The following is a 14605-nucleotide window of genomic DNA, read 5'->3' on the forward strand; positions in this document are numbered from 1 at the left end:
GTGTACAAAGTGCTTTACTTAATCGGCAGCGATACATATCTTTATCTCTAAGTCTATGTCTTTATTTCCTGAGCTTTTTTTTAATGAGTCTGGTATAATTGAGTGCATATGAGCAGAGTTATTTACATCAAACCTGAACCTGAGAAAGAATCATCAGTATCATGTCAGCCTCGCAGGAGATATCAACGTGGTGGGCTAACATATGGCACTTTGTTTATACATTATTGTCTGTTTATAATCTTAATTGTACATTAAAAAGGAAATATCCTATCACTATAAATACTGAAAATGTGTTGCTTTTTATCTCTGCTTCAGTTGTTTGTAGGAATATCGCAAATATTAATCGTATGATGTGAACAAATGTCTTCTTGATGTAAAACTTTCCAAAATATTTCCAGAACAAATGAAGTTTTAAGAGAGAAAGAGGGGGAAAGAGAACTGTGTGGAGAAAATGACTACATTTAAATAGACAACAATTTAATTCAAGCATGTGAAAAAAAGTTTTTTTTATATTTTAAAATGACAACAATTTATAAATGACATATAGACAATGTAGATAAATGCAGTTCTTTAAATTGGGAGTATTTTGTAGTTTTTATGTCAGAGATCTTATTCCTCTTCTTCACCATATTGACGCTTCTATGGCTTTCTTAGATTCTATAAAATCGTGGCTATAATGTGTTTATGATGAGGATTAGAAGAGGTAGAATATACTCTGCAAACGTGTCTCGGTGAATGAGATGTTATAGGAACTATAACATCATCCAAGTGAGTGCATTAATATAAACCAATCAGTTATATTACAGTTTTAAATACCGTCAGAGCTGTTGTTGAAAAAAAAAAACGTTCTAATCAAGAATTCGGGCGTGCTGTGCGCGATTTATCGTAATTAACACTTTCTATTTTTCCCTGTTTATTTATTTTTGAACAGTTCCGTTTCCGTATTAATACAAAAGCGCCATCAGATCAGAGGCGAATTTGCTACTGTTGCGTGTGAGCACAATAGACAGCTATGTAGACTTAAAAATTGTCTAGAACAGCACATACAGTATGTATGCAATTTGAACACAGCGCCAGATGAATAAAAGATGGCATGCTGGGAGAAGGAAAAAATTGAGTAAGGAGAAAGATGAGAAAACGAAAGAAGAAGAGAGAAGGCAGGAAAGAAAAGTGAGGAGGGAAAAGATTCATAAACAAGCAGGTATGAGAGAAAAAAAAACAAAAAAGGAATTACTGCTGGAGCCAGAAAACCAGGGGGAGAAGGAGAGAGTGCAACAGAACGGAAGTAGACCTTTTCCGCCCTCTCCATCTCTCCTCCTGCATCACCATACCTATTCTCAGTGGGAGAGGGCACACAAAGGACCTCCAGCAGCTGTCCATCTCCTCAGGTCTCAATCTGCATTGCTCTCTAACTAAACAAACTGTCTGGAGAGAGATTGGCCCAGGCGGAGCTTTGTTTATCCTGCACCATCTCTCCCCATGGCTCCTGATCCAGTTGGTGTCTGAGCGCACTCTGAACCGTCCTTCGTATATCGATTGTCACACCTCACACACACGCACAGGCGAGGAGGCGGAAGACAGCCGTCCTTGCGGCAGAGACACGTCCTTGCGGTCAGTGGCAAGCAGGCTGAAGCTGTCCAACGCTACAAATTTCCTGACATGCTCCTGGCATTAATATATTACAGTTCGCCTTTAAATTAGCCCTTTCTTTGTTCCTCTCTAATAACCCTCTCATCTAGCAAATCAAAAGCCCTCCCTTCCTCCTTTTCTGAACTACGCTCAGAGGCAAAAAGAACGGCGATCTCCCCGTCATACAGAGCAAATGTTCTTTCACCACAGTCGAGCGCTAATGTGCTTAGCTAACGCCTCCTTCCCGGGAGCCTTTTACTGTAATTTTACAGGAGCCGACGCTAATACCGTAACAGTGGCCCCATCAGCGCTGTTGCGGAATAAGGAAAAAGAGAAAGAGAGAGCGAGAGACAGAGAGAGAGGGAGAAAGAGAAACAGAGCGAAAGTGCCCTGAATAACCCAAAGCAAAGACACTGTGAAGGACTCAGGTCCTTAACAAGGGCTGGGTCTCATCCAATTCCCTAACACAGAGTCTTCCTCAGCTCCATCCTAATTTATATATGTATAAATAACTTGGCTGTGATTAATAATTGGATTGAAAGGTATAAAAAAGGCAAAACAAAGCAGGAAACCTGCCAAGTGCTGTTGGATATGTGTGAGAGCGTGTATGAGAGTCTGTTTCTCCTCTGCTCAGCATGTTTGTGCCGACTGACTGGGTATGGAAGGGTATTAATGGCGGAGGTCTGGAGCAGTGTGGGCCGACTGAATCACTGCTGGATTTTCTGCTTGTGCTTTTAACATAGCCGACACTGCGAGAGTGCATCTCTTCCTCTCTGTCAGTCTGGAGAAGTGATGGGCGGAGATCAGGACAAGGTTAAAAATAATAGCCTTGCTTGTGGATTGTGCACAGGCTTTAATGTGTGTTTATCCTACACTCCTTTCAGTTGCTTACCTAATGTGCATAAGGGAAACATCCCAGCATGCATTATACAGAGAATACATTAGAGTGCATTTCCATAGATGCTAACCAATCCATAATCTCAGATAACATAGTGTGTGTTTGTGTGTGTGTGTGTGTGTGTGTGTGTGTGTGTGTGTGTGTGTGTGTGTGTGTGTGTGTGTGTGTGTGTGATGGCCTGTGAAATCACAGAATTGTAGCAGATAGACAATGAAGCAATGTAAGACATGAGACTTAAGAAAAGAAAAAAAAAGGTGGGGGTGGGGGGTTCTACATTTATTTACTTTTTCAGTTTTTCGGAGATCTTCCTGCAAAGATCAAGTTGGGAAACGAGGAGATGAAAATAAAAACGGTCTGCCTAAATTTTGATGTGCAACCAAAATGGAACTTAAGCCCAATCAGTCGAGTCAGAATAAAATATTTAAATGCAATTGTCTCTCTTAACATATTTCCAGTCAAGGAAACGTTAAGTTACCAGAATTGTATATACTGTAAGAGGATTTCTCCAAGCTGCCACACATATTATACACACAGCATCAGAATTCTGTAGATAATGGTTTGACTGGCTTTTGGCTTGGTTTTTGATCAGAAGTTATCACTATATCACCAAAAACACATGAACATGTGACACATCCATGTGTGATTGCTGAATTCGATTTTCGGTCCCTCATGCTGTTATAATAACCTTTACTCTTCCAGGAAGCTGTGGAGATTTGTGTTCATTCAGCCATAAGAGAATTGGTGAGGTCAGATACAGTGTCAGGTGAGAAGGCCTGGGGCATGGAACGCATTCCAGTTCGTCCTGTAGGTGTTGAGTGGATTGAGGTCATGGCTTTGTGCAGGCCACTACATTTCTCCCACACCGAATTTGAAAAACCATGACTTCATGAAGCTTGCTTTGTTCCCAGGTGTCCTGCCAGGCTGGAACAGATTTGGGTTCATCCCGTTCGTTCCAATGAAGGGATATCTTAATGCTACAGCATACAAGGCATTCTAGACAATTATGTGCTTTTATGTTTGGTGCAATGGTTTGGCGAAATCAGGTGTCCACATACATTTGGCCATATAGTAGATATTTCTGAACATTGGAACTCAATGAGGTTACTGGAACAAGACTGTCACAAAAATGCATTTAAAAAGGAAGAAGCTTAAAGTAAATGCTGCCAATCAAATAAACTATTGCCATTTTTTTGTAGCATCAGTTAAATGGCTTCTTTCTATAAAAGTAGGTCTTAGCCACTATTATGGACAAACGTTACTAGAAAATTATTAGATTCTATGAAGAGTTTAAAGTCTGTTTGTGAGTCCTCCCGATTAAATAAACCTTCTTCTGCCAGGGTGCAACAGTACAAAACACAGAAAAGGGGGGAATATGGGTAAAGTCAGAAGTACTGTATTATAGGCAATAGTCATTACAGAGTTGCTACAAATCAGACTTCTTAAATGTACACTTTAGTATATTACTTCATTTGGATGATGCTTTTATACAAAGCAGTACACTGTACAACTGTCATGGTCATGCTTGCACAAGTTCCTGCTGGAACATCCGGCAGTGTGTCTTGTGCTTTTGTTTACGTTTTGTGTTCATGTGTCTGCCCTGACCTAGCCTCAATTCCTTCCCTCTTCTTAGTGAGTTTCCCCTATTTATCCCCTATTAATCCTTGGCATTGTGTTGTCTTCGTGGTCTCTGTTTGGTGTCTCTGTGTTGTAGTTTTCTTTTTCTTCCCCTTGTTCTTTTCCCATTCTGACGTACAACTAAGACAATAGTCAATGGCTAAAGGTCTTGCTCAAGGCCACAAAAGTAGCAGTAAGGCAGTGCTGGGGTTTGAACTCACAACCTTCCTATTAGCAGTTCAAAGCCTTAATCACTGAGCAATCAATTCCTGTAAAACATAAACGAGACCCTGATGCTTCCTCATTGTACTTTTCTTAGTAATGTGTCACCATCTCACAGTCTCTAGAAAGCCTATAATTTCACAGAAAGGAAACAGTTCTAGATTCAGATTAGTAATAGTATCATGATTCTCCGAAGACTGTCACAAATCATACACTGGTGTGTTGAACCAAACAGAAATGAAAAATCACTGCAGGGTAACTGAGAGAACAGAACCGTACAGCAACAACCAGCATGCAAACACTCATTTTAAACCTTTAATGTCATCATTACTGACAGTAGTGCATCAGCCATTCAGACCAGAGTGAACTCTGATGGCCTGCAATGCAAAACGTATCTGAGAAATTGTATATGTCTTGAATATAAGAGAAATAGAACTCATTTAAGTATTATTTTTTACTAATTTCAGCTTGTCTCATTTTCTTATAATGAGAATGATTAGATAATAGCGAGCCTTACTTAAATCTTCTCTGGTTCTTGTACAGGTATATAATCCTGGCACTAACACACTAAGAATTTCAGGTAAAATGTATGATTTGAAACATCTTTACATGAACCCACTTCAGAGCCCAAAAGCTTATAGTATGTAATGGCTATCCAATGAGCTAACTTGCTTACTATAATCCAATTATACTGTATAAAGTTACTCAGTTATATGATTTGTTCTGTAAGCAAAAGAAAAATGATGCACACGCTTGACATTCAAAATAGCTGCATCAGCAAGAACAAGTCTTCAGGCTAAAAGCACACTCGGTATTAACGGTCCTGTAGGAATGTCTGCTCTTTAACATATGCTTTGTCTGTAGACTTCATGTCTATTTATTAACCCTTTCAGATAGTGTATTCTATTGTATTACTCTAATCAACTATTTAAAAACACAGGAAAAAGTATTAGGAATTCTAGTGTATATAATAAAAAAAAACTTCTTTTGTAAGATTATTGAACAATGACTTTTCCATAAAAATACAATGTAATTGCATTGCCATTAATGATCAAATAAGCTAAATAAAGAAAGATTGCTGAGTGAAGGGCTAGACCTCTGAATTCCCCAGATCTCAATCCAATCGAGCATTTGTGGGATGTGCTGAATAAACAAGTCTGATGCATGGAGGTCCCATCTCGCAACTTACAGCATTTAAAGGTTACGCTGCTAACACCTTGGTGCCAGATACCAAGCACACCTTCAGTGGTCTAGTGGAGTGCAGGCCTTGATGGGTCAGGGTTGTTTGGGCAGCAAAACTGGGACCAAAACAATATTAGGAAGGTGGTCATATGGTTATGCCATATCAGTGTAGATATCAATATGCATTTCCATCGGTATTTAGAAGTCGTCATCTATCATGTAAGTGTCCGATCAAATCATTGTGATCAACTTTGTGTTAAAGCCATGACACAGTAACATCCGCAGTCTGTCAGTAACTGCTGCTTTTCAATTATTCTACAGACGTCAGACTATGTCACTTTCTTCTGTCATTAAAATTCTGAGAACTTTGGAAAAATAAATCTGTTCTGCTGCCTGTTGTGTTGCTTGCTTTATTGATTTGTATATATCAAGTTCCATCCTGTGTATTTGCAGGTAATGTGCAGTCTAATGATTTAGAGGGGTTTAAATCTTTGCAAATAGAAACAGCATGGCTAGCGTTTAGAAATGTGTTTTATCCCTTTTAGTTAGAGCATCATGGTAAAACAAAGTGAGGGACTAAGTCTGGTTTTTAACATCATAATGTTTAGAAGATTAACGGTTAACGGTTAAAGATTACGAGAGACAATGGCTCTCTAGACATTCCTCTAAGACAATGGCTAACATTTTAGCATTTCCTTGTACGCTTTGTTTAATTAGTGGGGTAGAGTCAGAACAGTGTTGACTACATACTGCTAATAAGGTATGAGTTTTAATCAGTTTCTTTTTTTTTTTGACCCCCTCACAAAATTAATGACAGAACGAGAGGCTCTCAATCCTTTCAAAATTTCATTAACTTTTACTTGCCCCTCATTAAAGTACAAATGATATTACGAGAAATTCACTTAGCATCCTCTTTCAGGGCCTCGCAGGACAAGGAACATTATAGAGACCTTTGAAGACATTGGTGAAGTTCTACTTTTAAGATATTTTCTGTTAAGGACATGTTAAGCACAGGTTTTAATAGAAACAGATTCCCAGGACACTAGAGCAAATGAAGCATCCAGGTGTCTATGCAGCAATATTGTGCATTTGAGCAAAGACCTTAGGGCCTCAGCACACTTCATGTTAAAAACTATGATGGCTGTGAGGGTTGTGTGAAGACAAATACATTTTTTGAGAGCTTTCAATCTTGCACACATGTATGTGGTTTTGTACTGGCTGATGCATACTGGCACTCCAGTACTGTAGGTGGTGCTATTAAAATTGCATGACGGTTTCCTTGAAGTCTAGGAAGTCTAGGAAGAAGGACGGTATAAACTATGCTGAGCTGAAATGAAAAAGAAATGATAAACCATGACTGCTTATTTTGTTCAAGATTTACAAAGAAAAAAGCGAAGACAAGTGCGATGCAGGTGATATGGCATTAGCATGCTAGTGAAACCTATGAAATACCACTGCATGATGCCAGGTTGCCTATTAGGTCTTATTGTTTGTGGCAGCAAGGCTACATGTCTACATATATGCTGGGGTCATTAATCACCTTGTGTGAAGCAAACCGAAAACATTTTACACCAGGCATTATGGTAAGTTATTTCACTGATCATGGAATATTCTAGTCACGCTAAATTTGAACACGGTTGGCACATAATTCACCTCATAAAAATATCCCAGTGATACCTTTAAATAACAAATGTTAATGTATGCTGTACAAATGAAGAACATTAATGGATGTAACAGCAGGGGAGGGGGCATGAGGGCTAAACTTAGACCTGTAAGGTGAGAAACTGAGTTAGAGCAGTCTGCGAATGTGAAAAATGGATTGAACCAATGAGCAGCTGCACTGCTGGAGGCTGAGAAGGAAGGAACAGCAGCAGCAGCAGCGGCAGAAGAAGAAGAAGAAGATAAAGAAGAAGAAGAAGAAGATAAAGAAGAAGAAGAAGAAGAAGAAGAAGAAGAAGAAGAAGAAGAAGAAGAAGAAGAATTATAAACTGAAGAATGTGTGATTTGGGTTATGACAGGATGATAGCTGAAAAGACTCAAGGAGGTTTTAGGAAAATGGTGGGGGGTTTTTTAGGAATGGTACATGCATGATACAAGATAAGGAGGACACGGATGGACATGCAGACAAAGGAACACACAGAGGTAAAAAGGAAGGGCATACCTGGATACTGAGCTGCTCCTGCAATGAAAAAAGGGAGAGAGAGAGAGAGAGAAAGAGAGAGAGAGAGAGAGAGAGAGAGAGAGAGAGAGAGAGAGAGAGAGAGAGAGAGAGAGAGAGAGAGATGTTAGCAGATCAAAATTCTCATAAAACCCCTGAGCAATTAAATACACTTGAACCAGCAGAGCAAAGGTGTCAGAGAGCTATTCATCCATTATAGCAGTCTTTAAGAGTGTGGGAAGAAGGTGCACTAGGGATGCTATCCAAACAAGAAAAGAGAAGACATTTTGTGACATTCTGCCATCAGAGCCAGAAAAACCAAACCCAATGATTTCATGGCATATTGTAATCACATGATAAAACAGCAGGAGACATGAATTTTAAAACTGAAGGAGACAAATTATTCAGGCCCTGCATGAAGCCTCCTGCAGAACATTACCTTAACACATTTGCTGCTTTCTCTCACTATGGCAAACCCTGAAACTTCATTAATTACAGTGTGTCAACAGCACCTGGGTTCAGTCTCTCCCTTTCTCCAGCCACTGCCACTACTGAGAATCAAGGGCTAATGCACTGGAATCCACCACACCGTTTTAAAAAGCACTTACAGCCAAAGAGAGAGTGGATGAATTGTGCTCAGAGTCAGAGTCTGATTAGAAAACCAATTTCCTTCTTCGCATTTTTGCCAAATTTGCGTCCTAGCGGTGCATCCATTAACATTCTTCCTGCAATATGCATGGAGACAGGGAAGCCACAGCTATTCAGCACAAAGCCAAACTTCATGCTCCAGCTCTGTGTCAGAGAATGTCTCCTCTCTTTGTTACACAGAGCCTATTAAATCACTGGCCAAGATGACTGCTGCAGTCTCAGATGGGAAGCATGGATGTGCATGTTATAGGTCTGTCTGCCTACAGGAATGCTCACAGGAAATGATCTCCCAGCATGTTGAAACACACAGCATCCCTAAAAGACCACAAAGGATCCATTAAATTACCTATAAGGTGTGAGAACTGCGGATTTCTACAAGTTACATTTGTAAAGGCCTGCAGGTTAGTGTAGGCTAGAAGAAGAAGAAGAAGCAGAAGAAAAATAACAAGAAGAAACTGGCAGAACTTTTTAGAATTCCTAACTTAGCCCTGAGTATAGTCACTGAATGTTTCAAAGCCACAGGAGATCAGGGACCACCCTAGAAATCAGTCCCCTTCTACCCTGGCTCTGGTCATGTTAAGTAAATGCCACACGTCATAGGAATTATGTTGCATTGGCTTTTCAACCCAGGTCTGCTGGGGCCTGACTGGGCCTGTTAAGGCTGAAAGATGGCCATGTCACTGCTTTGCACTTCTGCCCCCCAATGTAAGGTTAAACACTCCAGAGGAATGCATTAACCATGAGTTAGCCCCACGTGAGACGAGCTTCCTACTCCAGAATGATAGCTGCATTAACTTGGCGGTCAGTGTGCATGAGTTGAATTAATGAAGCCTTGTGCTTCTCTTTAACATTCCCATCAACCTAAGAGCACTTCAGATAGACTGCTTGCATGAGGCCTGAACACTAGATAGAAATAAAAACCACAGTTTTGATTAAGAATAGTCAGAAGGGAATGTCAAAGAGGCTGAGAGAGAAAGAAAAGGAATAACAACAAAAATGAGTACAAGACCATCATTAGCATAATAAATCAACATTAAAAGATATCACAACTAGCCTAAACTCTTAATACCCTATATAAAGTTCCCCTATTAGTGCATCCTCTTGAAAAGTCCTAGGTGGCAAGAGACATAAATGAGAGCAAAGGTTGCTTAAGCTTGCACCAGACGTCTCTGGTGATTAGCGAGTCCTTCCAGCAATCTTCAGATGAGGTCAAGTCCAAGGATCTGCATCTACGTAATTCACACTGGTCAAGCTGAGAGTACAGTGTGTCTCACACAGGAGCAGCAGACAACGATCCTCCCCTCCCTTTCCCTTTCCTTTCCCTTCCCATGGTCTCTGCACATCTCCCCAAAAAGTACACAATTCTCTAGTAAGAACTAGCAGCACTCAAATGCCAATCTGCCGGTGGGTGTTAAATTAGACAAGATAAGTGAACTCCATTAAAACCTAATCATCAATACCATTCTGAAAAGCTTCTCCTGCCATTCAAGCTCAAGACAGACAAAGAAGGGAAAACAAAAGTGTCTTCCCAAGAGAACAAGGAACACTAAAGTGAATCACCAACTGAAGACCTTCAAAGAGTTCGACAGAGACCACATGGCTTCACAGAGATCTCATCTCAATTCAGAGGGTCACATTCTTTTCTCTTCACCAGGATTTATTTTTGTTGTTGTTGTTGTTGTTGTTGTTGTTGTTCGCTTTTCCCAATAATGGAGAAAAGGAAGGGATTAAGTTTGGCTGATCTGCAAATGAGTAAAGCAGCAGCTACTCACTGTTTCCGCTTTAGACTGTCAATGACTGGAGCAAGTGTGTAAACCTGAGCCATAATAGGGAGGGATTTATGGTCTGTCTGCTGGGCTGTGATTAGACACCACTGCTGACACTCTGATAAGCTCTTCATTGATGGGAATATTCACCCTGCTGTCCTCGAGTCACCTCACAGGAGGGAGGGGTGAGGAAAGAAAGATGCTCCTCCAGCATCTGCAACCCCATCAGTCTCTGACTTTGAAGTGACTTTTGAGGTTTCATACACTTTGAGGGCACTTATTCAGAGATGCCACCGTTTCTCCACAAGCTAAACTGAGCCGGTAATCCAGCCGGTTTAAAATTCAACATGCATCACACATCTTCTTTTACCATTCTGAATAATCTTGGGGATTCATTTCCCCAAGAAAATGAAAGCCTGTGACATTCCATGAAAAACCACTGAAGGCTGGCCAATGGTATGGCCGCTAACTTGCCAAAACAACTGGCCTTTTCAGAAAAACTCAAAAGGCTAAAGGTCTTCCTTGCTTCCTGATGGATGGTCAGATTCTACATGCCAGGACCTATTCAGTCATTTAGCGACAGACTGTTGATAGTAAACTCCTCATATGCACAGGGGCTCGAATGGTACTGGCCAGACCTTCATGTAATTAAAAGGTTAGGAGAGCAGAATCATTTTTTGTCTCAAAGGGGAGTAGATAGAAAGGGCAGAGGGTGTGTGGAATGGTCAGCACAGTCTCAACAGAACTGCTCAACCATGTTAAGTCTCAAAAGCATGCCAATGACAGCCATTTATACACAGCAATTATAAAAGGAGATTCACCAATCAGATATCTTTTAGTGAAGGAGAAAGCTGATCTCCGATCTGAATCTCATTCTCAATTCCAGAATCAAGGTGACATTTCTTATTCACTATACCCTAGTTTTGCCTTCAGAAAAGGACTCTAAGGGTGCTGATATGTATGTAGGGTTTATTCCACATGAATCAAATCCTGGTGTTTTCCTCTTGGGCGTGGTTTGTTTTATAGCAGGTGAGAACACAGCAATCGTACCTGGATGCAAACCAAAACTAGTCCCAGACTGTCTGAGTTAGGTAGACTTTGTCTGAATACAAGTGAACTTGGTTTGACTGCAGTGAGAAAGTGATTTAACTCTGAATCAACCCAACTCTAGAAAGACAACCAAACGACTTGTGTATATGTCATAAAAGGCAGCATTTCTTATAGATATATGCAGCTAAACTGAGCCATGAGGTGCAAACCGAGCAAACGGACAGAAATGTAGTTCTACATAAGTGTCATGTTTTCTGGACATGTGGACGGACAAACAAAATAAAGTTACTACTGAATCAGTTACTACTGATTTCTACCAGCTACTAACAGATGTTTTCTACATTGGTATAACTCTGGTCAATAAATGAAAGACTAATTTTTAACCATACCGAATCAAATGGCACACAAGCCAAATATCAATATCTTTCTGATTCAGATTCAATAAATGGTACAAGAAATGAAAAAGTACCAGAAGGCTGAAAAGATGTGAGTTTTCAGCAAGAGAAAATGGTTCTCCAGCTAACAAGGACTGCAAAGTACTGCCTAGTTGGAAAAGGATGTACGGGCACCAACCACTTACTTTCAACAAGGGTACTTGATTTGAGTTATATTCTTAAATCAACAGCCTATACATGTATATTATGTTAGGAACAACTGTTTTTGCTGTTTGCCCACCTCACAAGTACTTATAATACTTAACAGCATATTGACTAAGCTAATGTATTATTTGAACACATTACAAATTTGTTGACATCATGAATCTTTTAACAAAAATGATAACATGCTCACTGGAAAATCACTTTATGTCTATGTGACCAGAGAAGGAGCTATTTTATAATTATGAAAGCTTAACACTAAATACATGCTCAAACCACCGAGGACTTTTTTAAAAAGACCTCGCACAATCATTCAGGATAGAAGAGGGAAAAAAAGATTTTAAATGGAATGTCAGTCACATATTTTAAATAAGTGTCCTTGAGTTGGCACGAAAACACGCTACATTCAGTGCAAAATCAATATAGAGCTCTGAACAATAGACCCAGCAGAGACCATGAAGAGCCCACTCTTGTAAGCTTTGTGTCAACCAAAACATTTTCTGGCTATTATAGCAAATGAAAAGGTCAGCTTAGTGAAGGAGCTGGGGTTATAATTGCAAAAAATATATAAATAATTAACAGCCCCTTGAACATATTTTTGTATTAAAAAAAATAAAATCGGAAGAGGACAAGTTTAAGGTTAACTTTTCTGTTCTGTGGGAACTGAAACAGAGATTGCACGGTGCAGAGGCAGGAAGGCGAGAAAGAACTGCGAGGTCATTTCCAACATCATTCAGACTCTCCCACGTGGTAAAAAAAAAAAAATCATAAGCCCTGTGTCCTTTCTGGAGGCATCTGAATCTATTCATCAATGCATTGCCAAGAGGTTTGGATGAGATTAATTTTGTCCAAACATTCCCATGGAATTGAGAGGAGAAATGACCATGCTTGGTTGCAGAGCATCTACACGATGCAGCCGACTCCCGGTTCCACCCTCCACCCTCCACCGCCCTCTATTGCTTTCACTCTCAGGCCTTGCTTTTTACTTAATTAAATCAGCCTGCCCCTCATATCAGATGTTCTTTGATGGAATACTAAAACATATCCAATCTTCTAATGCCATTACAGGGGCTAGAGAGACGGACGCTTTAATCCCATGGATCAGCCGGTGTGTGTGTGTGAGAGAGAGAGAGAGAGAGAGAGAGAGAGAGAGAGAGAGAGAGAGAGAGAGAGAGAGAGGCTCCTATTCTGCCATTGGCTACATATTTGCTCCTGAGATAGCAGCTCCAACCTTCAGCCTGTGTTCTCATTGCTGACAGATATGACAAGCCTCTCCCTCTGACACTCAACACGCTTTCACCCTCCCTTTTTTTTACGGTGCAGTGGAATGAATGATGTTTCTGACATGGCACAGTAGTTCCCTATCTGACATTGCCTCACCTGCACGTACTGATGCAAACAAAAACGAGACTTCCAAGTGTTCCCATCATACGGCTGATGGAACGGCATCACAACAAGAATAAAAAAAAAGAAAAAAGAAAAAAGAAGACGATGGCGAAGAAAGAATCGCATGCAGAGGTGGTTGCATTTTATTTGCTGGATGAACACATCAACAACAGGTTTTAGTAACACTGCGACTATATTGAGACTCTCTTCTCTTTGATATGGTGGAGAAACTGCTGAACCCAAACAATAAACCCTCTCTGTGACAGGAGCTGCCACCACCTGCTGAACGGAGCGTAAAGCAAGTCAGGCTTGAACTCGCGTCTCTGTGATTGTGTGCACGTGTGAATCCCATACGCGGCATCACAGTGGCACCATGTAGGGGTGTAATGCAACATTACTGCGTATCAGTATCTGCTTTAGTGCGCTCAATATCGAAATGCAGATTTAATCTCAAAGTGGTTGTGGGCTAAACAAGAACATTTTTTTAACCCTACCACAGTACCACTGATAGCAGTGGACACAGTAGTTGCGACAGTTCCTCAACCTCAGCTACGTCGTTATATTTTTTGTACCTTCCTGTGATATTTTCTTATCAATCTGATTAGATCTTTTTTTCGCAAAACATAAATCAACCTGTAGCCTAATGCAAGCCAATAAAACCCTGACCAGGCAGTTATTAAAGATGAATAAACAAACTCTGTAAATGTATCGTGCAGTGCCACACTATAATGTTAATGAACATGGCTTTGTTTTGCAAGTTTCATATCTTACCGCTCATTCGCACGTTTTTAAAATCTTTTCAGAACCTTTCTGACAAGCTTTAAAAAAATCAAAAATTCATATCTGTACATGTATCTGTTTAAGAACACGTTATCTATTCATTCATCCCTAGCACCCTGGCACCTCTTACAAAGAAGTCGTCATGGGGCATGAAAAAATCCCAGGTTATTTCTTGTGGCCTGTTAGTACCCTGGCAGGTGGAAGTGCGTGTTAGAGAACCATGCTGCTCCCTGTGCCCATTATTTCGTGCTCCACACTTCCCTGGCTTAATCCCCTCATTTGGGAGGTCAGTGCAGATCATTATACAGTAGCGTGTCATTACAGAAACACTCCAGCGGACTTATTTTCCACCCAACATAAATACGCGGCTCTAGGGATCCGCTTGGACGCAACCTCTTTCTCTCTCTAAGCTTCATCTCTATCTCTCTCTCTCTCTTTCACACACACTTTTTTTTATATGAATCCAGAAAGGCGTGTAATTAAATCTGCAGAGAATGCATGAGCAGGAACAAGTGATGCAGTCAGCCAGAATGTGTGCACTGCTGTACACTGGGATGAAGAGAGGCAGGATGAAATGAAGGAGAGAGAGTAAGTTTGTACTGTATCTGACAAGGCAAATCACACACACACACACACACACACACACACACACACACACACACACACACACACAGAG

At 40.4% G+C, this 14605-nt stretch overlaps 1 protein-coding gene across 9 annotated transcripts in view; it reads right to left on the reverse strand.

Moving 5' to 3' along the window:
- Window positions 1-14605, reverse strand: part of cadm1a (cell adhesion molecule 1a) — a 277291-nt gene that overhangs the window by 70427 nt on the left and 192259 nt on the right. For 8 of the 9 annotated variants that reach the window (XM_027134112.2, XM_027134111.2, XM_027134110.2 and 5 more), the window contains exon 3: window positions 7707-7724. The exons of the other annotated variant lie outside the window; for it this stretch is intronic. In XM_027134112.2, the coding sequence (XP_026989913.1) occupies window positions 7707-7724 (18 nt within the window). The remainder of the gene's footprint in view (window positions 1-7706; window positions 7725-14605) is intronic. 9 annotated transcript variants of the gene reach the window in all.

The sequence above is a fragment of the Tachysurus fulvidraco genome, chromosome 21, assembly GCF_022655615.1.
Source record: "Tachysurus fulvidraco isolate hzauxx_2018 chromosome 21, HZAU_PFXX_2.0, whole genome shotgun sequence".
NCBI classification, from domain to species: Eukaryota; Metazoa; Chordata; class Actinopteri; order Siluriformes; family Bagridae; genus Tachysurus; species Tachysurus fulvidraco.